Source organism: Lepidochelys kempii, chromosome 18 (genome assembly GCF_965140265.1).
Source record: "Lepidochelys kempii isolate rLepKem1 chromosome 18, rLepKem1.hap2, whole genome shotgun sequence".
NCBI lineage: Eukaryota > Metazoa > Chordata > Testudines > Cheloniidae > Lepidochelys > Lepidochelys kempii.
In genome coordinates, this window is record NC_133273.1 from 23,470,722 (window position 1) to 23,496,161 (window position 25,440).

General features: G+C 60.6%; 2 protein-coding genes across 3 annotated transcripts in view; one reads left to right on the forward strand and one right to left on the reverse strand.

The window, feature by feature from the left end:
- The window catches only part of ESPN (espin), a 78,113-nt gene extending 74,981 nt beyond the window's left edge, over nucleotides 1–3,132 (forward strand). Inside the window, exons 12-14 of one of the 2 annotated variants that reach the window (XM_073316602.1) lie at nucleotides 1,692–1,771; nucleotides 1,864–1,875; nucleotides 2,080–3,132. In XM_073316602.1, the coding sequence (XP_073172703.1) occupies nucleotides 1,692–1,771; nucleotides 1,864–1,875; nucleotides 2,080–2,227 (240 nt within the window). In that variant the 3' untranslated portion in view covers nucleotides 2,228–3,132. The remainder of the gene's footprint in view (nucleotides 1–1,691; nucleotides 1,772–1,863; nucleotides 1,876–2,079) is intronic. The other variant, XM_073316603.1, reaches the window with a different exon arrangement.
- Nucleotides 3,133–5,043: 1,911 nt separating this feature from the next.
- Nucleotides 5,044–25,155, reverse strand: TNFRSF25 (TNF receptor superfamily member 25). The gene is made up of 10 exons (XM_073317105.1): nucleotides 25,126–25,155; nucleotides 16,916–17,147; nucleotides 16,408–16,539; nucleotides 16,039–16,191; nucleotides 13,986–14,064; nucleotides 12,349–12,407; nucleotides 11,678–11,764; nucleotides 11,479–11,516; nucleotides 8,170–8,335; nucleotides 5,044–7,962 (listed from the first exon to the last, which is right to left on the reverse strand). Exons 1-10 carry the CDS (start codon nucleotides 25,153–25,155, stop codon nucleotides 7,676–7,678), a joined length of 1,263 nt encoding a protein of 420 aa, XP_073173206.1. The 3' UTR covers nucleotides 5,044–7,675.
- Nucleotides 25,156–25,440: the final 285 nt, after the last annotated feature.

The window sequence follows — 25,440 nt, forward strand, 5'->3', positions numbered from 1 at the left end:
GCAGCGATCGGCTGCAGGGACATGGGGCTGAGCCCCAAGAGCCATGTCTGACAGCAGCCAGCGCCACGTGCCCCAGGGGAAGGCATAAGAGGCCTGCAGCAGTAGATCTGGGGGAATCTGCGCCCCCACACTGGGTCCCATCTTGGTCGCCCATCGTTAGCACTTGGCTGAAGACTGAGGCGTAAGGGCCAGGATCCCATCCTGTGGAGTTACTCTGCGATCACACTGCTGGGACGGAGAGCAGGCCTGGCCCTGCCCGTTCAAATCTATCTCTGGAAGTAAAGGCTGAAAGACGGTCCTGTTGGCCAAGTCTTTGGTGGCCCGGGGGAGGCTGGTGCTTTTAGTCCCATTCCCTCATCAAACACTAAAATAACATCCCCTGGGCTAGCACTAATGGGCAAAGCCACCAACTACCCAGAGGGAGGATGCTGAACTAACCTCTCCCATCCCAAAGGGGCTCTCCAAGGCAGGGTGAGGCAGAGTGCTGGGGAGACCATGGGAACCTTGCACTGGCTACTGCCTAGGCTGGACCAGTCTGGTCCTGGCTGCGTGTGAGCTCCCCTGCCAAGCAGTGTTGAGATCAGCCATCGCCAGCTTGCAGCAATCCTCCACCACTCTTCCTCTGGCTCGAGTTCACTGAGTCACACAACCCATCCCCTGCCGTGGTCCCGAGAGATGCCCCCAGCTGTGCCTGAGAACTGTCCTAGCAAGCTGGACAGAGGGGCTGCGGACACACCCACCCACGCACACACAGCTCGTGCAGCAATGGACAGTGCACTGGGAACGCTGGAGGGATTATTTGCAAAAAGGCCCATGTGGCGTTCCCAGCCAGCAGAGGAGCCCGGTGTGTAGCCAGCCAGAAGCAGGGCATGCATCTGCCCCTCCATGCGGTGCCATTTCTACTTTGCTCTTAGGCAGGCCCTAGGCAGGATGGTGCCCGTACAAACAACCCTCCAGCTCCTTCAAGGCAGCAACCTCTGCTGGCCGCAGATCCCATGTCCCGCTCAGCACGATGTCTCCTGGGAATTTCAGCCCTTCAGCACAAGTGGAGCATTGAGCTCCTGGCCCCTTGCCTAACGGCTCTGCTAAGCTCTGGCCAGCCCCGGGTACCAGGAGCTATCCAAGTGTCCCTCCTCTCCAGGCCAAGCCGCTCAGCTGAGGAGATTTCTGCTGACTTTTGGCCAGGTGGGGGTGCGTGTGTTAGTGGGGCCTGGCCCTCCCAGAGCTGTCTGACTCTAGCCACAGCTACTCCCTGTTCAGGGCTTGCTGCGTCAGGGCAGTGGTGGTGCCTCGCTCTCCATTGCTGTGTTCCCTGGGGTGAGTTGCACACCCTCCTTTCTGGGGGCAACGGCCCGTTCTTTGTAACCTTCCATGTGTCCTCAGGGTTCTCTCCGGCCCTTGGCAATGGTGGCACCTCTGCCTTTGCCCACAGCCTCTTGGGTCAAAACTCCTCCAGATGCTTCATCGCCACCTGAGAGCCATGGAATTCCCTCTCCCCCTTTGGCAGCCCTGCCCAATCGACCTGCCATCTCCCCTCGTCGCTGCTTGGGCTGGTCCAGCTCCATAGGGCCGGCCTAGGCGAGACGTGCCCTCCAGCCTAGTCTAACCGATCAGCTCTCCTGTCCCTTCTGCCCTCTCTCCAGCTCTACAGGTGCTCGCTGGCCTCCTTAATGCCTTTTACTGTCTTACAGGAGAAGGAAGAAGAAGCTCGCTTGGCCACCATGCCAGCCTGGAGGCGAGAGATCCTGCGGAAGAAGATGGAAGAGGAAAGGTGAGCTGTCCCTGGGCTGGGGCATGACAGTGGTTGCCCAATAGCTGTACCGCTGGGAGCTAATTGTATTTTCTTTCTCCTTGTTTTCACAGAGAGCAAAAACGGTGAGTCCTGCTTCTCCATTTACTTCTCAAGTAGCCTAAGAACCCAGTATGTTCACTCCTGGCCAGGTCTTTGTACCTTGGCAGGGCCAGACTAAGCAGGCTTGTGTGCTTTGCTTTACTTATACCCTTGCTCCACACCGACCAGTTCAGCCTCAGGCGGCTCTTTGCAACCAACACCCCCATGTTTGTTTTGTTTCTAAACAGAAAAGAGCAAGAAAAATTGAAGCGAGAAGAGGCAGAGAAGGAGAAAGAGCAGTCAGAAAAGCTCAGGACTCTTGGGTACGATGAAACAAAACTAGCCCCCTGGCAAAGGCAAATCATCCTCAAGAAAGGGGATATAGCAAAGCATTAGGCGCTCAATATTCCATTGCTCCTCTTGTGAAGTTAAGAACTTTCTTCCTTAACGTGAGCTGTTCAGTAGGCCGAGGAGGGGCCAGCTGCTCTGCCCCGCTGCAGACACTACCAGCTGAAAAGTCATTTCCTACCTAATGGCCTAGTGTCCATCCCTCTAATGAAATAAATGCAATAAGTGTAACCACTAACATATCGCAGAGAACTCTGTCCCTGTCTAGCAATGCCCTGGTGTTCCACGTCCATAAACAACTTAGCTTGAAAGAGTTTTAGGGCATGGGTAAGGTTTTCAAAAGTGGAACTCACAAGTGAAATGAAGTCAGTAAGTAGCTGTGAATGGGATCAAAAGAAACGCCTCATGACTGTAAATATGGTCGACTCTGTAGCCTGTTCTGTTCCACATAAAACCTTCCCTTCACCTTAATACGAAACAGCATTCCTTTAAGTGTCCCCTTGCACAGGCTTTCCACTCCTTGTCAGTCATTTGTTTACCATAAAATATACTTTTACCAGGAATAGTGGAGACCCTACAAGGCCATGCAGACAGGCTGAACGTTGTGTACATAGAGTCAGTTGCTACTAATATATGCTCTGTTGGTGCCCTGTAGATGCTGGCGTATAGACCATGCTTGGGTGTCATTTTCATTTTGCAAAATGGACATTTTAAAAGAAAATTTATAGTTAAAAACAGTTCTGTGCTCCTGTCAGGCTGATGCGAGCCGTTTCTTCAGCTGCCATATTACGTCTAGCCCCTGCTCCCGCATTGGCACCATGGCCATTAGAACAGGGGGGGTCCGGTCTGTTTTCTGTACGTTTTTGTCTGGTGTTTCCTGGAGCTTCTAGAGGGAGATTTTCAGCTTGTTTCTGACCTAGAACTTCTACATCTTCACCAATAAAACACTAACCACCTCCCGGCATTTCCTGTTCCCTTCTGTGGTCCCCTCTCGCCCGCCACACAACGAGCTCTATCCACGCAGCCCAGGGCCCTGCTCTCCGAGCGCCTGCCGGGTGTGCACCGGGGCATGAGGCCTGCTGGCTGGGCCTCGTGGCTTTCCCCCAACAGCCCCTCTCCCTTGGTCCCAGTGCCAGAGCGCCAGCCTGCGGGAGGAGGGGCAGTGCTGGGTGTGTGCCCTCACCGCCACCCTGGCCCTGTGCCTGGGGCAGCCTTTCCCCCCGCAGGGAAGGGGGAGGCCTGTTGTGAATCCCTGGGGGCTCCCCTGCATCCATGCTGGGCCTGCCTGGGTGCTGCCCAATGCAGTCTCAGAGCATGGCCAGGACATTGCTTCTCCCACCTCACTCCAAGGCTTACTGGCTGGGCCCAGCTCTCCTCCAGCCCCCGCCAACCACTCTGCTGGCCCCTGACCAACCCTCCCCTCCCCACTGACCCCTGCCCAACCCTCCCCCTCCCCTGGGCTCTGCCCCCGCAACCCTCCCCTTCCCGCACTGGGTTCTGGTCCCTGCCCAACCCTCCCTTCCCTCCTCCCCTGGCTTTCCAGGCCCATGCCCACCAAACTTCACCCCCGCCCCCAACACTCGCTGTGGGTCCGGGCCCTGCCTTCCAAGCCCTGGGCTCCTGTCAGTGGGTTTGTGCTTAGTCTGGGATCCTGGGCAGGGTGGGAAGCCCGCACTAGCTGATAACCCTGCAGCCAGCCTGAGCATGGGTGCCAGCCCTGTAAAGCTGCTGGGACTTTCCATGCCTGGTGCGGGGCTGGCTGAGCAACCTGCCCAGTGAGTCACAGCCTGTTGCGGCCCCTGCCGCATGGGCATCTGTTTGTTTTCAGGAAGAAGGCACCAGACATCCACTGATACCCTTCCCCCTCCAGTCCCGGGCCTGGGCAGGTTCCAGCGGGTCACTTCCAGGCCCAGAGGTGGGTGCCCAGGGCCCCAGCTTCTGGGATTGCCCACCCTTACTCCACCCGGGGAAAGCACGGACCAGCAACGCAGAGAGCACTGAGCTGCCCCTACCCAGGAGTTAGGGCGGGGGGGGGGGGTCAGCTCTGCTTTCAATTCGGTCACATCCAAGACTTAAATTAGCCCCCAATATTCATTCCATGGCAAGGGCAGGAACAAGTGACCAGGGGCAGGACCCTGCCAGCACAGCCCAGCTGGGGCAGGCCTGCCCCTTCTCCAGGGAACTGCTTGGGCACAGGACACCCCCTGACAGCTTCTGCCAGTTCCTTGATTTTCTCTCTTGTTGACGTGGATTTTCTTTGACTATGAACGTGCAGCACTGGGTACAGATTCCCAGCGCCAACCTGCCCCAACTGACCGGACAATGCCTCTTCAGAGCAACAGACCTGCTGAGGCCAAAGACAGCTCATGAGCAAAGGCCGATTCCACCAGCTGGAAAATTGATATTATCTAAATATGGACTCTGGGAGAGGCGACAAGGGCCAGGACTTTGCCCTGCTACAGACACAACCTCGAGTCAGCTCCCGCGGGGGTACCCGACCTTTTGGTTCCAATTGCATCTGCCCCTGCCACGGACTCCTTCCAGAAGGCAGCATCCTTTCCCTGTCCTCCTGTGGCAGGGCAGCTGGGCCCTTTGCATTCCTGCCTCTCTCTAGTTAGCTACCCAAACTTCAGATAGAAAAAGCCAAGCGAGGGGAGGAGAGCAGGACCTAGGCAACCCGAGTAAGTGGGTTTGAATTGCCCTGAGCCAGCTTGCTAAATTCATTAAGGCAGCCCAGAGGGGAGTCTAGTTCATTTAACAGTAATTAGTTAGCAAATATTATCATTAGCTAAGCACTAACAAAATTAACCACATGCATTGACATCAGCCCAGCCCTCTGGATTGCATTTCAAGAGCTCCCCAGCATCTGCTTGGTTCCTTGGTCCATGAGGTATTTGGGACTGTCCAGAAATAAGGGATTGGGAGCAGCTGGTTCTCCCCAAGCTCAGGGACAGGGGATTTCCCGGCCTCCAGCCCCTCCCAGAGGAAAAGCCACACCTGAGGCTGGGCAACACCACACGGATTTATTGTCAGTTACAGACACAGGGGAAGAGCCCGGTCCCTGTCCCCCAGCTCTGCTGTTCCCTGCAGCATTCCAGAGCCCACTTTAACACGCAGCCCCAGCCTGCCGCAAGGCAGCCTGTGCTCCCAGGCCCAGCTGGAGCAGAGAGACTTGCTCAGGAAGGTGCTGACTGCTCCTTCTCTGTACACGGAGACACGGCTCACTGAAGCCCCTAGCACTAGGAGCTAGGGCACCTAAGGTCTGACCTCAGTGACACTGAGCATCTCCAGCTCCCCTGGGGCTCAGCATGACCTGCCCCACCACAAACACCCATCGTTAGGCACCCTCTCCTTAGCAGAGACCCAGGCAGGGCTTCCCCACCCCTCTCCCCAGCAAGAGGGCTGAGACCCCTTTTCAGTTATGAAGCAGCAGCAGTGGGTGTGACATGTAACCAATTCTGATCGGTTTCCTCAAGGCAACATGGGGTATAAATAAGGTACAAAACCACCACCTCTCCTCAGCGAGTGGGGAGAGCCCCCAGCTCGGAAGAGGCACCGACCTGTTGCAGCACAAGAACAGAACGAGTCTGCCCCTGCTACTGCAGGACAGAGCCAGCAATACAAATAATTGACATAAAATGTCTACAGAAGATAAGTAACAATACTTACTGGTACAGTGCTCCAATCCCCCCGCCCCAGCCCTCCCCCGGGGGCTGCTGGACTAACGCACTCACAGCTGAGCTGGCCACTGGGGGATTGGAAAACCTGCCCCCACCTGGGCCGAGCAGAGGCCCCAGGTGGCAGTAATCCAGCCCAGCTGCTTTTAAAGGCTCCCACGTGATGGGGGAATTTTGCAGATTGCCAACAAGGCAGGTCTCCTGGGCCGTGCCACCCAGCTGCCTGTCCCTTTAAGGCTCTGTGCAGAGGTGTGTTCTTTCCGGGGGAGGCAGCATTTTTGGCGAGCATTTTTCTTCCTGAGTTTGGCCACACAGGCACGCACACAAAGTGCCTTTTTCAGCAGAGACGGCAAGCCCTGGAGTGAGGCCCCTAGAACAGCTGCCATCTCCCTGGGGTGGCTTAGAGTCGCTAAGCAGGCTGGGGGCAGGCGAGGGACCCGGGTATGGGCAGTGGGGAGCCCCAGGGGATGCTGAGCCCATAGGGAGCACGAGAGGAGTCATCCCTCTGCTTCATCAGGTGCTCGTGTTGTCGGGTCAGCACTGAGCACAGGATGAGGCCCCTCAGCTCAACTCTGATCTGGCTTGGTCCTGAGCCCCTCCTCCAGAGAACCCTGGGCATTGACACTAGGACCAGCCTGTTGCTGGCAGCATCTCCTGCCCCCGGGGCTCAGTGAGCTCCGCTGCCTGACGCAGGTTAGCAGCATCCCACACAGGGAAATAGGGCCAGAGCGGTGAGCTGACTGGCCCAAGGTCATGCCCTGACTCAGCAGCAGGGCCCAGGGGACTGCCTGGTGCCCTGACTAGCCAGGAGACACGCTCCCTTCCTTAGCCAATGGGATCTAGGAAGCTGCCCAAACGACCAGCCACGGCTGGGAGAGTTAGCACTAAGCTGTCAGCAGGTGCTCCAGCCCTCCTGGGCTTCTCCTGCAGCCCCCGCACTGGGCTGCTCCGTGGTGCTCAGCCTAGCTATGGCTGCTTAATGCAAACCAGTGCGGGAACGCTCCATGCCCTGTTCCTGGGGCTGGTGAGCAGGGTTTGATTTGCAAACCTAGCAGGATGCGGGAGGGGCTTTCCATCAAGCCCCCGATTCCCACTTCAGAGGGAAAGCTGGGGTTCCAGGAGAGGGCCTGTTGCGTCCTGCCACTGGGCACGGCCAGGGAGGGTGCAGAGGGCTCTCCAGGGCCTGCGTCCTGTGGGGCGGGGGTTCTGGAGAGGCCCGTTTGGAAATGGAGCCCGGCTGAGGCTGAGGGCCGGGCGAGGGAAGCGTGACTCAGCAGCACAGAGGCAATGATGCTGAGACCGACCCTCTGCCTGCCTTGGTCGGCTGCCACCACCAAGTCTGTGGCTCCAGGGGTGCATTGCTCCCCCCGCTGTCCTTCGCAGGGTGACCCCCGGCACAGCTCTGCTGCCATCCGCACACCCGGCTCCTCGCGGGCAGAGATGTGAAGCCGGGTGGCACTTGCAGGCTTTCCTTACAAGGGGAGGGAGTGGTGCTGCCCGCTGTGTGTCCCCTCTCGTCCCAGTGCCGCCATTGTGCAGAGGGGCCTGTGCTGGCCCCGGGCACAACACTGCTGCGGGCGTTGAGAGACCTGCCCTCCCGCACTCGGGGCCAGGGACGCAGCTTCCTGGATGTAGAGCAGCAGCCAGACCTGCTCCTCCAAGCGCCAGGCCACAGCAGGCCCTGCCCACAGCGACAGCAGGGCTGGCTTCACTGGCCTGGGAGAGGCCTTCTCCTTCCCGTCCCAAGTCAGAACCCATGGAGGGGAGCCGGGGAAGCCAGCCCTGGCTAGCAGCCTCAGCCACTCGCTGCTGGGCAGGCTCACGGGCACCTCTGCAGCCGCTGCCTCAGCTCCTCAGCGCAGCCGGCCAGCTCCATGCGCTCCAGGGCCGAGAAGATGGACTCCAGCGTGGCGTTCTTCTGCTGGTACCACCTCTTCAGCATCTCGTACTGCTGGTCCCGGACGTGGGTGAACTCCAGCTCCACCACCTCGATCTCGCCGTCGTGCAGCTCCAGCACCCGCATGAACTCCTTCCAGCGCCGCACGGGCACTGTGTTGATGATGTCGTACAGCTTGCTGCCCTGCGGGAGAACGCCAGGGAGGGGCCCTGCGGGACAGCGGAACAGAGCGTCAGCCAGAGCCCGGGGCACAGCAGCCCTGCAGAGAAGGAGGGGCTGAAGGGGAGCCAGCGATGAGCTGTATGGCATGCCTGTGCCAGCCCCGGTGCCCCGGGTGGGGGGCTTGGATGGTGGCAAGCCGCTGGGTGGCTGTATGTGCCGTGGCACAAGGCGCCTTTCTGCAGTGCGTGGCTTACTTGCTGTGTCCTGGGGCTTGGTGGGCGACTCCCAGGTGTCCTGGCTGCCGAGGGGCCTGACTGGACAGGCGTTGCCGTTCATTTGCGATGGCTCCGTGATCTGAAGGTGGAGCAAACCCTGCGACTCCAGGGGCTTTTCTGCGGTGCCAGACGGACACGCTGAGACCTGGAACAGAAAGAAGCCACTGTTTGCGAGGGAAGCCTTGATCTCTTGGCAGGCGGGGAGCCAGCAGCCGGGTGCGGCAGGGCAGGGGAGAAGTCTGCCGAAGGGGCAGCTCCCTACCAGGCCGGGGCAGGGGGTGGGGGCTTCCTGGCTGGGCAGACACCCTGGGCCAGGTTAAGTTGCTCTGAAATAAGAGGGAGAAAGTGCCTCGTCCATTCAGTCCCCAGCCCCTCTGCTGAGGCTGCCAGTGAGGGGGCCTTGAGCGGGGGTGGGCACCTGCTCACTGGGAACTAGCTGAGACCCATCGAACGCATCTCCTCGTGCCAATGACCAGCCTGCAGGGGAGAACTACGGCCCTTCACCTGGATCCAAACTAGCCATAAATGGCTGCAAATGCCCCCAGCCTCCAGGTCGCAGCACAAGCAGGGCCAGCAGCCACGACCATCCCAAGCAGCGTGGGGGGGGCTGGGCGAGCACTGTCGCATGCCATGGGCAGCCAGACCCCGCATGGGCCCCGCCGATGGCGCAGACAAAGGGTCGCAGTCAGCATGCTCAATGCATTTAGGCCCAGGCCAGATTCATAGATTCATAGATTCATAGATATTTAGGTCAGAAGGGACCATTATGATCATCTAGTCTGACCTCCTGCACAATGCAGGCCACAGAACTTCACCCACCACTCCTAAAAAAGACCTCACACCTATATCTGTGCTATTGAAGTCCTCAAATTGTAGTTTGAAGACCTCAAGGAGCAGAGAATCCTCCAGCAAGTGACCCATGCCCCATGCTACAGAGGAAGGCGAAAAACCTCCAGGGCCTTCCAATCTGCCCTGGAGGAAAATTCCTTCCCGACCCCAAATATGGCGATCAGCTAAACCCTGAGCATATGGGCAAGATTCATCAGCCAGATACTACAGAAAATTCTTTCCCGGGTAACTTGGATCTTACCCCATCTAAAAACCCATCACAGGCCATTGGGCCTATTTACCATGAATATTTAATTACCAAAACCATGTTATCCCATCATACCATCTCCTCCATAAACTTATCGAGTTTAATCTTAAAGCAAGATAGATCTTTTGCCCCCACTACTTCCCTCGGAAGGCTATTCCAAAACTTCACTCCTCTGATGGTTAGAAACCTTCGTCTAATTTCTAATCTAAATTTCCTAGTGGCCAGTTTATATCCATTTGTTCTTGTGTCCACATTGGTACTGAGTTTAAATAATTCCTCTCCCTCTCTGGTATTTATCCCTCTGATATATTTATAGAGAGCAATCATATCTCCCCTCAACCTTCTTTTAGTTAGGCTAAACAAGCCAAGCTCCCTGAGTCTCCTTTCATAAGACAAGTTTTCCATTCCTCGGATCATCCTAGTAGCCCTTCTCTGTACCTGTTCCAGTTTGAATTCATCCTTCTTAAACATGGGAGACCAGAACTGCACACAGTATTCCAGGTGAGGTCTCACCAGTGCCTTATATAACGGTACTAAAACCTCCTTATCCCTACTGGAAATACCTCTCCTGATGCATCCCAAGACGACATTAGCTTTTTTCACAGCCATATCACATTGGCAGCTCATAGTCAACCTATGATCAACCAATACTCCAAGGTCCTTTTCCTCCTCCGTTACTTCTAGTTGATGCGTCCCTAGCTTATAACTAAAATTCTTGTTATTAATCCCTAAATGCATGACCTTACACTTCTCACTATTAAATTTCATCCTATTCCTATTACTCCAGTTTACAAGGTCATCCAGATCCTCCTGTAGGGTATCCCTGTCCTTCTCTAAATTAGCAATACCTCCCAGCTTTGTATCATCTGCAAACTTTATTAGCACACTCCCACTTTTTGTGCCCAGGTCAGTAATAAAAAGATTAAATAAGATTGGTCCCAAAACTGATCCTTGAGGAACTCCACTGGTAACCTCCCTCCAACTTGACAGTTCACCTTTCAGTAGGACCCGTTGTAGTCTCCCCTTTAACCAATTCCCTATCCACCTTTCAATTTTCCTATTGATGCCCATCTTATCCAATTTAACTAATAATTCCCCATGTGGCACAGTATCAAACGCCTTACTAAAATCTAAATAAATTAGATCCACTGCGTTTCCTTTATCTAAAAAATCTGTTACTCTCTCAAAGAAGGAAATCAGGTTGGTTTGGCACGATCTACCTTTTGTAAAACCATGTTGTATTTTGTCCCATTTACCATTGACTTCAATGTCCTTAACTACCTTCTCCTTCAAAATTTTTTCCAAGACCTTGCATACTACAGATGTCAAACTAACAGGCCTATAATTACTTGGATCACTTTTTTTCCCTTTCTTAAAAATAGGAACTATGTTAGCAATTCTCCAATCATATGGTACAACCCCTGAATTTACAGATTCATTAAAAATTCTTGCTAATGGGCTTGCAATTTCTTGTGCCAATTCTTTTAATATTCTTGGATGGAGATTATCTGGGCCCCCCGATTTAGCCCCATTAAGCTGTTTGAGTTTCGCTTCTACCTCAGATATGGTGATGTCTACCTCCATATCCTCATTCCCATTTATCATGCTACCATTATCCCTAAGATCCTCTTTAGTCTTATTAAAGACTGAGGCAAAGTATTTGTTTAGATATTGGGCCATGCCTAGATTATCCTTGACCTCCACTCCATCCTCAGTTTTTAGCGGTCCCACTTCTTCTTTCTTTGTTTTCTTCCTATTTATATGACTATAGAACCTTTTACTATTGGTTTTAATTCCCTTTGCAAGGTCCAACTCTACTTGACTTTTAGCCTGTCTCACTTTATCCCTACATATTCTGACCTCAATAAGGTAGCTTTCCTTACTGATCCCTCCCTTCTTCCACTCCCTATATGCTTTCTGCTTTTTCTTAATTACCTCTCTAAGATGCTTGCTCATCCAGCTTGGTCTACAACTCCTGCCTATGAATTTTTTCCCCTTTCTTGGGATGCAGGCTTCCGATAGCTTCTGCAGCTTTAATTTAAAATAATCCCAGGCCTCCTCTACCTTTAAACCCATAAATTCTTCAGTCCAATCCACTTCCCTAACTAATTTCCTTAATTTTTGAAAGTCAGCCCTTTTGAAATCAAAAACCCTAGTTGCAGATTTATTGTGTGCCCGGCCTGGGCTCTCACCTGTTGCAGCCTCGAGTCTTTAACTGCTGCGGCCTCACCTGCGAGGAGAGAGACGGAGCCATTAGTCAACTCTGAGCACAGGGCCTCCCTTAGCCCAGGCCAGGGGCTCTGCTGTGCAAGACTCCGAGTCGAACGCGAGGGGAAGGCTAATCACTAGGACATCGCGGGGGTGGGTTACCAGATGCTGGGGAATCCTTACTGAGAATCTTCCTCTTGCGGTAGATGACGAGTGCTCCCAGGAAGAGGGGCCCCATGAGGCCCAGCAGGACGTACTCCAGCCCGAAGCCTGAAACAAAGACGCAGGGGAGGTCCCAGCTCAGTTGCCTGCAGCATGCTCTGCTCACCTCCCCCTTGAAGCCCTGGCGCCAGGGACAGCCTAGGCAAGGCTGGGGTCGCTCCGGCCGGTGCAGCTGCTTTGGGGTCTTGCCCAGCAGTGCCAGAGTTCAGCCTGGCCGCAGCTCCCGGCACACACCGCCCTGGACACCAGCACAAGGGGCTGCCTGGCTCAGGAATCACAGGACACTTACTCAGACCAGGCCCTGCCCCAGCGAGCCGCAGGAGGGGACGGGATGGAGCCGCAGCGAGGTTAGCTGGGGGCCGGTGACGAGCATGTGGGTTCCGGGGGCTCGATACCACTGCTCCTGGCTAGGCAATGGTGCGAGGAGGCAGGGCCTCCCCTGAGCGCTGAATCCCTGCAGTACCCGCCCCAAGCCCCCCCCCGAGTAGACCTGCGTTCGCCCCTGTAGGCCAGGCAGAGCCCGCAGCCCCTTGAGCACATCCTGGCCCAGCGCCCGCCCCTGTCCTGACACCCCCCGTTCCTGCCATGCCATGCCATGCCAGCGCCTCCCCATGAGCCACCCTCCCACCTACCTTGGCTGCTGCCACCACATGGCCTGCCGCACGCTTCTCCGCACTTCTCGGGGCTCTGGCTGCAGAGGAGAATGGTGAAGAGAAACAGAAAGTGGGCGTCTAACCTGTCCTTTCCCAGAGCGCCGGGAGAGCGAGCATCTTGGCACTAGCTCTGGTGCGGCTCGGTCAGGGCCAGTGTCCCACCGCCAGGCCTGCCACGTTCCATGGGCGGCTTTGGAGATGCCTTCCCACGCCCCCTGGTGTTTGGTTCGACTAGGGGCTTGTCTACACATGACAGTCAATGCAGATTAAGGCAGGGGGTGAATGGCAAGTGTACTAGCTGTGCCTGACCAGCTCCATGTGTGGCCACTCCGATTCCAGACCAAGGAGTTGTGACGAAGCAGGACTGTTCTTAATGTTTCCTCTGAATAGTGTGGGGGTGCCTCAGTTTCCCCTAGGCAGTTCTTAAGTATCTAGGGGGTGGAGTAAGGGTGTATGATCATTGCAGAGCCCTAGAGGGCAGGTGTGTGCAGGGGTCTGGACACAGAGAATGGCCGACACCCTGTTTCCTGGCAACGGATGGCCTGGGCCCTTCCCCCCTGCAAGGTGAGAGCTAAAGGGTTGGAGAACAAAGGAATCAGGTGACCTCCTGGCCCGGGGAAAGGGACAAAGCCCAGGAGAGGAGGGGCTGGAGGGGGAGTCAGTTTGGAGCTGGCTGGGACATGGAGTGAATTGCAGATGTGGTTGTCTGGCTCACTGCCCCGCAAAATGGACCCAGCTGAGGGGTCCTGTTCTCTGCACCTACAAGCTCTGTGTTAGACCATGTTCCTGTCATCTAATAAACCTCTGTTTTACTGGCTGGCTGAGAGTCCCGTCTGACTGCGAAGTTGGGGGGCAGGACCCTCTGGCTTCCTCAGGAGCCTGCCTGGGCGGACTCACTGTGGGAAGCGCATGGAGGGGCAGAGGATGCTGAATGCTCCGAGGTCAGACCCAGGAAGGGGGAAGCTGTGTGAGCTGTGTGCCCTGCAGACAGGCTGCTCCCAGAAAGGAGACTTCCCCAGAGTCCTGCCTGGCTTCGTAGGGAGCAGTTCCCGAGCATCGCCCAGGGACTCCATGACAGGAGTTAATCAGGAACAATGCGACATGTAGACAATCCCCATGTTATCTGGAGTGTAGCCCTGGTCTCTGTTCTCCAGTCCATCACCCTGGTGTCTGCACATGGCTCCATGTCTTGCACACACAGGCTCTGCTGGATGGGTCACGTCCGTTTCACACCAGGGGGTTTTGCAAACCCCAGGGACTGGTATTTGCTAGTGACAGTGTGAGTGGTCAGCCAGTCACCTGAGAGTGCTTCTGCTCTTGGATGGGATGACTGAACTGTGGCAGGTGAGCATCGCAGATAAGGCACTTCCCAGCCTGAGTTTGCTGACAAACCATCACTGTGAAGTTCTGGGGCTCATAACTATTGTCCCAGCCTGCTGGAGGGCCCCTGCCCAGCGGGAGGCATGGAGACCACCAGGGGCACAGAGCTCGCCTCATTAACAGCTGGACTGGCATCTGCAGCCAGTGTGCTGAGATCTGCCGGGTGAATCCCCTAGGATGGTGTCTAATGGGAGAGCTGTAGGGGGAAGCAAACCAAGAAAGCCCAGGGTAGTTACGTGGCACATGCTCGGCACTCGCTGCCCTCCAGGTAGAAGCCAGGCTGGCAGTCCCCACACTGGGCATCCTCCTCTGAACCTGAAAGACATTGCACATAGCTAGCGCCTGCCAGCGAGGAGGGGTGTGGCCTGGGGGTAAGGGAGGCAGGCCTGTCCTCGCTGGCAGGCTGCAGGTCGGCAGGGGCTCAGCAGCTGGCGTTCGGCACATGCTCCTGGGCTGGAGGGGCTGGGTCAGCGTCGGCTCAGACACCGGGCGCTGAGCTCACACCACCAGGTGCTCGCCTAGGCAAAGCTGTTCCCTCGCCCTTCGCGTGGGCTGTAGGCCGAGCGGGCGTCGGAGATGGCAGCCCACCACTGAGCAGCACTCCCTCAGCCAGCTGGGCCATGGCCTGAGGCCACAGCAAGCCTGGGGGGGGGCACAACGCAGCGAGGCTGGGGGGGGGCAGGCACAACGCAGCGAGGCGGGGAGGGCAGGGCGGGTGTAGCAGCTTGAGGGGCAGTGGGGCAGCAGGGGCAGTGCAGGGGGCAGCAGGGCAGGCGGGGAGCTGCTCGGGGGGCAGTGGGGCAGCACAGGGGGCAGGCGGGGAGCTGCTCGGGGGGCAGTGGGGCAGCACAGGGGGCAGGCGGGGAGCTGCTCGGGGGGCAGTGGGGCAGCGCAGGGAGCAGGCGGGGAGCTGCGCGAGGGGCAGTGGGGCAGCGCAGGGGGCAGGCGGGGAGCTGCTCGGGGGGCAGTGGGGCAGCGCAGGGGGCAGGCGGGGAGCTGCTCGGGGGGCAGTGGGGCAGCGCAGGGGGCAGGCGGGGAGCTGCTCGGGGGGCAGTGGGGCAGCGCAGGGAGCAGGCGGGGAGCTGCGCGGGGGGCAGTGGGGCAGCGCAGGGGGCAGGCGGGGAGCTGCTCGGGGGGCAGTGGGGCAGCGCAGGGGGCAGGCGGGGAGCTGCGCGGGGGGCAGTGGGGCAGCGCAGGGGGCAGGCGGGGAGCTGCGCGGGGGGCAGTGGGGCAGCGCAGGGGGCAGGCGGGGAGCTGCTCGGGGGGCAGTGGGGCAGCGCAGGGGGCAGGCGGGGAGCTGCTCGGGGGGCAGTGGGGCAGCGCAGGGGGCAGGCGGGGAGCTGCGCGGGGGGCAGTGGGGCAGCGCAGAGGGCAGGCGGGGAGCTGCGCGGGGGGCAGTGGGGCAGCGCAGGGGGCAGCGGGGCAGGCGGGGAGCTGCGCGGAGGGCAGTGGGGCAGCGCAGGGGGCAGGCGGGGAGCTGCGCGGGGGGCAGTGGGGCAGCGCAGGGGGCAGGCGGGGGGCAGCGCGGGGGGCAGGCGGGGAGCTGCTCGGGGGGCAGTGGGGCAGCGCAGGGGGCAGGCGGGGAGCTGCTCGGGGGGCAGTGGGGCAGCGCAGGGAGCAGGCGGGGAGCTGCTCGGGGGGCAGTGGGGCAGCGCAGGGGGCAGGCGGGGAGCTGCGCGGGGGGCAGTGGGGCAGCGCAGGGGGCAGGCGGGGAGCTGCTCGGGGGGCAGTGGGGCAGTGCAGGGGGCAGCAGGGCAGGCGGGGAGCTGCGCGGGGGGCAGTGGGGCAGCGCAGAGGGCAGGCGGGGAGCTGCGCGGGGGGCAGTGGGGCAGCGCAGGGGGCAGGCGGGGAGCTGCGCGGGGGGCAGTGGGGCAGCGCAGGGGGCAGGCGGGGAGCTGCTCGGGGGGCAGTGGGGCAGCGCAGGGGGCAGCAGGGCAGGCGGGGAGCTGCGCGGGGGGCAGTGGGGCAGCGCAGAGGGCAGGCGGGGAGCTGCGCGGGGGGCAGTGGGGCAGCGCAGGGGGCAGGCGGGGAGCTGCGCGGGGGGCAGTGGGGCAGCGCAGGGGGCAGGCGGGGAGCTGCGCGGGGGGCAGTGGGGCAGCGCAGGGGGCAGGCGGGGAGCTGCGCGGGGGGGCAGTGGGGCAGCGCAGGGGGCAGGCGGGGAGCTGCGCGGGGGGCAGTGGGGCAGCGCAGGGGGCAGGCGGGGAGCTGCGTGGGGGGCAGTGGGGCAGGGACAGCAGCAGGGGCCAGTGCCAGGATCCAAAGGCAGCAGGCAGTGCTCTGGGCACTCACAGTTCTGAAGGGTGACCCTGCCCTTGCACCTGCGGCATTCCTGGCAGGTGAAGTCTCTGCAGGTAGGGTCCGTGCACTGCCGGAAGTGGCCGGCCCCACAGCCGCACTCGATGTCGCTGGTCTCAGTGCAGTTCTTCAGCACGACCTGGGAAGCTGAACACAGGACAGGCTTCCTGAGCGGGCCTCTGTGCGGAGGGGAGGGGAAGGGGGCTGCTTCCTTCTCAGAGTGTGGCCCACGTTCCCCAGGCTCTCTCCTGCCCCTCGAGGGCCCCGGCCAGTGGGGTGGGGAAGGGCTGGCCGAGAGGCTGGCAGCTCAGTGCTAGGGCGGCTGGGTTCCCGTCCCAGCGAGGGGCCTGCCCAGCGCCTTACCTTGCGCGTGGCACTCGGAGCACTTTCGACATTTCCGCTCCAGGTTCTGGAAGGAGAGGTAGGTGCCGTGCGGGCAGCTCTCGCAGGCCGTGTCATAGCCACGGCTCGTGCAGGGAGACCTCATAAACGTTCCTGCAAACAACACCAGCCGGGGTGAGCATGCGGGTTAGTCGCAGGTGCTGTGCAGGTCGGGGGTGGCCCGGGATACCCAGGGGCTCGGGCTGGCTGACTGGGTCGGCTCCTCCAGGCCAGCAGCAGCCTCTGCGCGCCCCGTGATTTGGAGCAATGCCCTGCCCCTGCCCCCCCATTCCTTCCTGGAGGGGGGTCCTCGTGCCGTGACTAGAGCAGGGAGCCCTGAGTCAGGTCCGGGCGCTGCCCGTGGCGCCTCTGTAACCTCAGCAAACCACTGGCCCAGTTCCCCGGCGCACGGGGCCGGACTCGCTCCTGTTTGCAGAGCGCTGAGCCGGGCACAGCCTTGGTGCTGGGCTGGGGGTGTGCCGAGCCTCACCTGCCGGGCACTTCTGGCAGCAGAGCTTGTCTGTCGAGTACCAGAGCTGGTCAGCCGCACAGTTGTTTCTAGCCACGTGTCTCTTGTGCCGCTGGTGATGGTGCAGCCCCACGGCAGAGTCAGCCGGGCTCCTCGCCCTCCTGGGCTCGCTGGCAGCCCCGGCCGCCCGTGGCTTCGGGGTGCCCAACAACGGGAACCCACTGCCCGTCAGCAGCAGTGCAGCCAGAAAGCCCTAGGAACAGAGAGGGGAACGTTGCCAGGGACTGGAGCTGCTGCACCCGCCAGCCCCGCGCCCTCTGGGAGCCCAGAGCTCAAACCGAGGGGCGGCCACAGGTCAGCAGCAGCAGCCAGGCCTCAGCTGGCAAGAGGAGCCTTCAGCTAACGCTTCATTAGCTGGCCCTGGTTTGACACTTGTAGCTCGTGCCCAGCCCTGCACCGAGCGCTGGGGCGCCGAGGGTGGGACAGGCTGACCAGAGCCCACTGCCTCGTCCCACCCAGGCTCCAGCGGAGTCCAGAGCAGCAGGTGCTGTGATCGCTGCCCTCCGGGGGACCCTGTCGCATGGGAGCCTGGGGGAGGTGTAACCAGAAGGAACCTTGGAGCATCCCCCACGGCAGTGCAGGAGTCAGATGCACTCTCGACTCTCCCAGGCCAGTGGGGAGGGCTGGGGCCTGGGACTGAGGGGGCCTAGGTGCTATTCTTGGCCCTTCCACACCTGCTGGGTCACCTTGGGCAAGTCTCCGTGGAACCGGCTGCACCCTGTGCCTCAGTTTCCCCTCCCACCCTTTGTCTGCCTCGGCTCTATAGGGCAGGAACTGTCTCTCACTGAGGGTCAGTGCATGGCCTGCTATAATGGGGAGGGGGCCTGGGGGCTGATCGCAGCTGGTGCTACTGTTCCAGTAGTAAGTGATCAGCCCTTGCAACCAAACCCACTTGGCTTAGGTGAGGGTGCCCCAGCTCCTCCGCTAGAGGGAGTCAGTGCATTGCAGCTGCAAGGGGCCTGTGTCCTGGAACAACCATGGTCCTGAACCTCACTGGGAGATGCGGCAGGAAAACCCTGCACCCGGGCCTGGGGCTAGCATGGTGCTTAGCCCACCCAGCCACCCTTGCTCCCACCCCCAGGCTTGCCCTGCCTGTCAGCCTGCGTGCTGTCAAACGCAGAGCCTGATCCCGCTGCAGGTGCCCAGCTGATGTAAGGGCAGGGCTAGCTGTCCTGTGGCGTAGCAGGGGTGCCAAGTACCCCACTGGGGACCACTCAGGGGGTCAGGAGAGAAAGCCGGGCTGGGGCCATGGGTGATACGTGAGCCCAGCTGGATTTAGGGCCTGAGTTTGACTGAAACATCCCTACGTCAAGTCCCAGCCACTGCAGCTGTGGACTGCAGTTGGGGCTTGTTTCCAGGCGCTGCCCCACACCCAGCAGGGCAGGACACTTGCTGGGTTTGTTACTGAAAGGCGAGCTGCTCAGCAGTCACTTGACTCCAGGAGCTGGAGCTTTAAGAACACACCAAATAGCATGAGGTTCGTGCTAAAATCACCCAAGTTGGCAACACTGCTGGGGCCAGCACCTGCATGAGCCAAGCTGCCAGCGAGGAGCACTGCACAGAGCCCTTCCTGGCAGGGCGGCTGTGGAGCGCTCTGCATGACTAACCCACCAGAGCACTCAGCCCCCTCCCCCTGGGAATGCCCCCTGCCAGCCCCTGCTGGGTATTTTCCCCTGCCTGTGTCAGCCACTTGGCGTGTGGCATTTGCGCAGAGCAGCCTCTGGCTCACCGAGCCACTGCAGGGAACACTGGGTGCGGAGGTGCCTGGCCGGAAGCAGGGGCGACCTCAGGCCAGGCTCCTGCCATAGGTACAGATTCTGGTAAAGGAGGAGAAATGGGCCGTGTGGTTAACACTGAAAGGGCACCGAAAAGTGTTGCATAAGCATCCTGGGGCAGTTGTTCCTGTAAGTGGCTCTGAGCTAACCACTTTCCTAGGAGTCGGCGGGCACGGTGCTCGTGGCAGCAGGCTGCTCAGCAGAGCGGAAGTGGGGCTCCCAGCCCAGCTAGCGTGCTGAGGCTGTCGGCAGGGCCCCGCCCCCCACTGCCGCGGCTCCAAGAAGGATGCTGTGCAGGCAGGATGCGACCGCCCTTCTGGGCCTCCAGCACTCCCCGCATGCCGCCCGACAGAGCCAAACTCAGTACCGGGGTGGGACCAGACCCATCTCCATAGGGGTGTGATATGGAGCAGCGGGGCAGGGTTGGGCACAGGCAGGACTGGGCTGGCAGCGGCCAGGCCAGGCCACGAGCAGCCTCCTTTCTGCTGGGAGCCAGGCGGCAGTGGGGCCGGTCTCACGGGTCCCATCCCAAGAAGGACTGTATGTGGTCTGGCAGCAGCCAGCTCCCTGGCGTGGCAGCTTACTGGAGCCCGGGGTGGGACGCTCCCGTGGCCTGGTGTGGAGACAGCCCCCTGCAGCGCCTGCAGGCCCAAGCGATGACCGGGGGCGCTGGCAACCCTGCTCAGGGATCCCCTCCCACGCACAGGGACACCACCCAGCTCGTCAGCCCCCGGGGTCCAGCCCCCCTGTTGCCACAGAGCCACAAAGCCACTGCGAGAGCCCAGGGATCCCCCAGCGCAGGCCCAGGGCCTGGCCCATCCCCGGGAGGAGACCTGGTGTAGGGCAAGCCCAGCAGAGAGCAGGTTGTGGGCCCCGTCAGGCAGGCACAAGGCAGGGCCCTGCAGCCCCAGCTCAGGGCATTGCCAGCACCAATGAAGGCCAATGGCATTTTGGGATGTATACGTAGGGGCTTTGCCAGCAGATCGAGAGACGTGATCGTTCCCCTCTACTCGACATTGGTGAGGCCTCATCTGGAGTACTGTGTCCAGTTTTGGGCCCCACATTACAAGAAGGATGTGGAAAAATTGGAAAGAGTCCAGCGGAGGGCAACAAAAATGATTAGGGGACTGGAACACATGACATACCAGGAGAGGCTGAGGGAACTGGGATTGTTTAGTCTGCGGAAGAGAAGAGTGAGGGGGGATTTGATACCTGCTTTCAACTACCTAAAAGGGGGTTCCAAAGAGGATGGATCGAGACTGTTCTCAGGGGTAGCAGATGACAGGACAAGGACTAATGGGCTCAAGTTGCAGTGGGGGAGGTTTAGGTTGGATATTAGGAAAAACTTTTTCACTAGGAGGGTGGTGAAACACTGGAATGTGTTCCCTAGGGAGGTGGTAGAATCTCCTTCTTTTGAGGTTTTTAAGGTCAGGCTTGACAAAGTCCTGGCTGGGATGATTTAGTTGGGGATTGGTCCTGGTTTGAGCAGGGGGTTGGACTAGATGACCTCCTGAGGTCCCTTCCAACCCTGATATTCTACCTCAGCAGCTTGAACCTAGCCAGTCTGAGCTGGGCATCTCTGGCTGCTCCTTTACTTCCTGGCCACCCTGCTCTACCCAGATCAGGGCAACCGGCCAGCGCCGCGCCCTACCTGAGTCTGTGGCCAGGCCACGCTGCGCGGGGCAGTCCTGAGACACAGCCTCAGCGAGTGCGAACCAGGCCCCATGGCTCTGCTTTAAAACGAGAACTCGATACGCTCCGGGAGGACAGGCCCATCAACGGCTATTAGCCAGCACGGGCGGGGATGGTGACCCCAGCCTCTGTTTGCCGGAAGCTGGGAATGGGCGACGGGATGGATCACTTGGTGATCACCTGGTCTGTTCATTCCCTCTGGGACACCTGGCATGGGCCACTGTCAGAAGACAGGATACTGGGCTAGATGGACCTTTGGTCTCACCCAGTCAGGCCGTTCTTATGTTCTTTCACCAGCAATGTGGTGCCATGCAGAGATGGTGCCCAGGCCCCTGCCCCTGGGGCACCATGGGCAGCTTCTGGGGCTCCTAGACTGCTCTCACATATGCCCAGTGTGTGCCACGCAGCCACAAGCAAAGCCCCGCCTTGGCCCCCCTTATTCCCCTGGAACAGGGCAGGGATGTGTGTGTTGCTGCCCTCCCTACAGGGCTGGAGAGCTGCGGGTAGCATCATGGCCAGGTCCTGCCCCAACAGCACTAAGTGCCTCACCAGGGACAGGCTTTGCCTCTCCCCAGGGCCCTGTTCTACTGGCATTGACTGCCCCCACCCCACGGCCCCATCTCCTCGCTGAGGCGGCTCCACCTCCCTGAGCCATTGGGGCTGCTCCCAGCTGTTCGGCTCACTGTGGCTGGAGCTAGAGGCACCCCGGGGCTGCAGGGGCACCTGGGGGGGCGGTCTCGTGCTGCCAGTGATTTCCCGGCTCCCCCCTGGGCGGGGGAGGTGTGGGGGCTGCTTTGGGGAAAGGGGGCATGGGACACTCAGCGGGAATGACAGCACCAGCCTGCGCGTGTGCCTGGCATTGTGGGATAGCGTTGGGCGGGCCAGCCCCCAACACACGGCCACTTCCACTGGCCCCAGGGCAAGGAGGCGTCGCCCCGTCGGCCTGGCCGCTGGCCTTCAGGGCTGGGCAGCAGGGAGAGCCCAGGGCCTCCCATGGGACATGATTATGTCACTCGCTGTGCCCATGGGCTGGGGCACTCGGGGCTCCTTGCCTCGCCTTTCCCTGCCCCACCGTACCCAGCCCCTGCCCCAGAGCTGCTCTGCTGGGTTAGGCGGAGACCATGGCCGTGGGAGGGGGCCACGCTGGGGCGGGCAGGGCAGCAGAGGGTTAATGTCAGTCTCCTATTTAATCTCTGCCGTGGTGCTGAGGTGATTTCCTCCCTTAGAGGAAGCCGGGCCCAGCTCCCCCTCGCCTCTGATGGTATCGCACCAAGTACGTGCCGCCCAAGTAGGTCAGGGCTGCACACCACCTCCGGAGCCGCCGGGGAGCGCCACACCCTGACAGCCCCGCAGGGAGGGGAGCAGCATGCCAGGGCCAAGGCCACTGGGCCCAGCTGCGGGCTGGGCTGACCCCTCTGCGGGGCACCAGGGCGCTGGTGGGTCTCGCGCCCTGGTACCGCTCAGGGTTTAGTGCCCGGGGCCGCCCTGCGGCTCAGGGCCTGTTGTGCTGCGGGCTGCACGCACACACACGCACCCACACACACACATGAGCACACAAGTGCCCCCCCACCCCCACCCCCCAAGAGCTGACGGTCACCAAGCCCTCAGTGCGAGCGCCTCGAGGTAGAGGCTTTGTGTTGCGCAGGCAGAGCCTGGCGCAGTGGGGCCCTGACCGGGGGGGGCAGAAAGGAGGGGGCTCCAGGCACTGCAGACCACAACACAGCCATACAAGCCAGCTCCATGGCGTGGCCCACCAGCTCCCTGAGTGGCTCCGGCGGGGCAGCCAGCCCACACTCCAGCACCGGCCGTGGGGCCAGCTGATGGGCTCTGGCCCTGACTCCCTTCCTCCTCAGATGCATGCCCAGCCCACCGGCCACAGCCCCTGACCCCGGGTAGGAGGGAGCCTGCCCCAGGCGAAGGCCACACGCCCGCCCCCCAGCCACCACAGAGCCTGGTACATGGTGTGTTGTCACTCTGGGCGGGATGCCACAGACATGACAGCTGGGTCTGGTCCTGGCCCTGGCGCCCCTGGGCTGTCCAGCCCCGGGTCTGGTGCCCAGGATGTAACGCAGACCCTGCTGGCTGCCCGCCCAGCACCTGGAGATGGTGGCTGAGCACAGGCCCCGCTGGCCCACGGCTCTCCCCGCCCACGCACCAAGCTCCCGTGGCACCAGGCGGGCCAGCGTCAAGCCCCCTTGCTCTCCCACGCACAGCTCTCCAGAGCCTGGCCCCCCAACCCCCGTGCCAGGGCAGGGGATGCCCTTATCCCCAGAAAGGCCCTCGAACACTCCACAAAGGGGCTGCAGGGCCCTGCCAGCCCCGCCACGTGGGTGTGGATTCCTGGAGATTCTGGCCCGTGGGCGGAGTTCCGGGTGAAGATAGCCCCGATTAAAGGGCTGCATCATTTTCTCTTAAATCTGTCACAGCTGTGCTGGAACCTGCCCATGAACTCACCCATTTGCATAGCTCCATGATCAGATCGTGGCCTGGCGCTGGCAGGCTCGGGAGGAGGCCTGGGCCCCTCCTCCCGCCCCCCTCGCTGAGTCAGTGGTGCCTTGCTGAGTCGAGGTGCGATCTTCCCCCGGGCGGCTGCTGCGGCTCCCACTGCCTGCCTTCGTGTTTCCCCGCTGGGGAACGGGCCATGTGCCCGCTCGGTGAGGGACAGGGCAGGGCCCGCTCCCCCAGCCAGCTGCACCCATCTCACACGCTGGGCTGCCCTGAAAGGAGCCTCGCGCCACACGCCATGGCCACGCTCCCTCGCTTCCGCAGGCTCACACCCGCGCCCCCTGTGGCCTTGCAGTCCCCCCGTGGCTGCACAGTTCCACCCCTCAGCCCCGTCACCCCCTCGCACTCCCCACTCCGTCACCCCAAGATGCTGCTCAAGTGAATTTCCAGCGGAGAGCCCCGGCCTGAGCTCTCACCCCACTGCAGGCAGTAGCAGCCCAAGGCCCCCACGCCCCTCCCAGCCGAGTGCTGAGGGGACGGGGAACCTGTCTCCTCAGCCTCCCTGCTGAGCTGGCGCCTGGTGGAGCCTTTTCGGCCAGCTGCAGCTGGCCTTGTCCTGGCAACGCCAGCCAGCTCGTTGCCCCACAGGGTGCCAGCATGTGCCCATGAATGAGCCACGCTGGGGCCCAGTCAGCCACTGTCTGTCAGAGCCAGGTGCAGAGCCGGGCTCCTGCTCTTCTCCCCGTTCCCTTGGGGCAGAGAGCTGCGGAGAGGGGAGCTGGGCAGGTGCTGCCCTTTTAAAGAAAAGCACTTTCGCCTAAGCAGGCCCAGCAGGGCGGCAGGAAAGCAACCGGGCTGGAGCAGGGCTGGGCGGAGGTGGGGAGCGGCACCCGTGGAAGGGGCCTGGAGCGTCCTGCCCCGAGAACAGCCCTTCCAGGCTGGTAGCAGGGGCTGAAGTCACAGCCTTTCTGTCCCCCCAGCGCGAGCGGCTGTGGGCCCAGTGCGCAAAGCAGGGAGGGGCTCCAGGCCAGGAAACGCAGCTGGTAGCCCCAGGCCCTATCGCCCAAGCAGAGGCTGGACAGAAGCACCCTGGGAAGTGAGCAGGCCCCAGCCACGTTCCTAGGCTGCTCCTACAAGCAGGCAGCCAGTGGGGCAGAGCCGGCTGCTTCCCTCCCCAGCCCCATGCAAGTGAGCCCAGGGCGGCCCCCAGGCTTCACAGGTACATGGCTCGGCTGGCACAGGGAGCACGCCGGCACCCGAGCCCGGCTGAGTGCAGCCCCCTGCACCAGCTGACCCCGGTCCCACCCCGCCGTAGCTTGGTCTAAAAAGTGACCTTTGAGCAGGACACTTGACGGCAGCCCTGCACACAGCCCGCTGGCCAGGGTGTGAAGTAATGTAAGGCACTAAACCCCAACTTCCTGCCAAGCCAGTTAGAGCACAAGTCCTCGCTGCAGCAGGATGCAGGACTCCGCCAGGCCCCCCAGCACAGCCCCCTTTCTTCGTCTGTAAGCGCAGGACTCAGGCCTCAGCCCCTGGACTCTGACACCAGCAGCTGGGCTGCCCACGAAACACCCCATCCCGTGTCCTCAATAGCGCCTACGGTCTCCTTATTGCTCATGTGAACCATGATGGCACTCAGCAGCCAGGGCAGGATGGGCTGGGTGCTGTGCACACATATGGGGTGGAGACCCGGCCCCTGCCGCCAAGAGTTTGTTCAGCCTGACACACAATACAGCAAGCTTTGCTCTCTGCTGGCTGGCTCAGTGTGCAGCCCAGAGGCGGCTGCATTTTAGGGTTGGGGAAGTGATCCTGGCATACCTAGTTTGTAAAGAGCTCCAGAGCCCTCGGGATGAATGAATTTATGATTATTGTTAACTTGGGGCGGCTCCCCCACACTTTCATTTTCTCTCCTCCCTGTCTTCCCTTTCCTGGAAAGCCCCTGGGGCTCTAAAGCAATGCCTGCATCAGTGAATTCAGCTGCCTTCCTGTAAACTTCCCAAGATCTCATGGGGGCATCAGCAGTCCACTGACTGGGTCCCTCATGCCTGAGATACCAAGCAGCAGCTCAGACCGAGAAACCAGATTTTGGCCTGTAGGAACCAAACTAACCGATGCTGAGATCTGGCCCTCATCCCCAGCCAGATCTCCTGGCCTCTCCTACTTCCCCCTAGCTTCCCAGAGCAAGGCTGCACCAGCCCTGGGCGCTTCCTGCTTCACTCTAGAGCAAGTGAGGAACATCCCAGAGTGAGCAGGACTTACCCCAGCTGCCTTCAGGGCCCAGCTCTCCATCCTCGAGCCCTAGAAAGCCAGCTCATGCCGGGGCGGGGTACGGGGGTTACTCGCGGGAGCTGGTCACAACCCAGCGGCAGAGCGAGGCAGCAGCTAATCCATGCTCTCAGTAACCCCCCTGGCGACGAGTGAGCTCACACCCGCTCAGCTGAGGCTTTTACACCAAGCCCTTGTGGGAGGAAATCCATTTCTGGAAATGAGTCCGGGGGGTGTGAAACCACGACAGCTACCGAGGGCGGTGCGAATGCGGGGAGGGGCCTAGCTGGCATGGAAGCAGATGGGCAG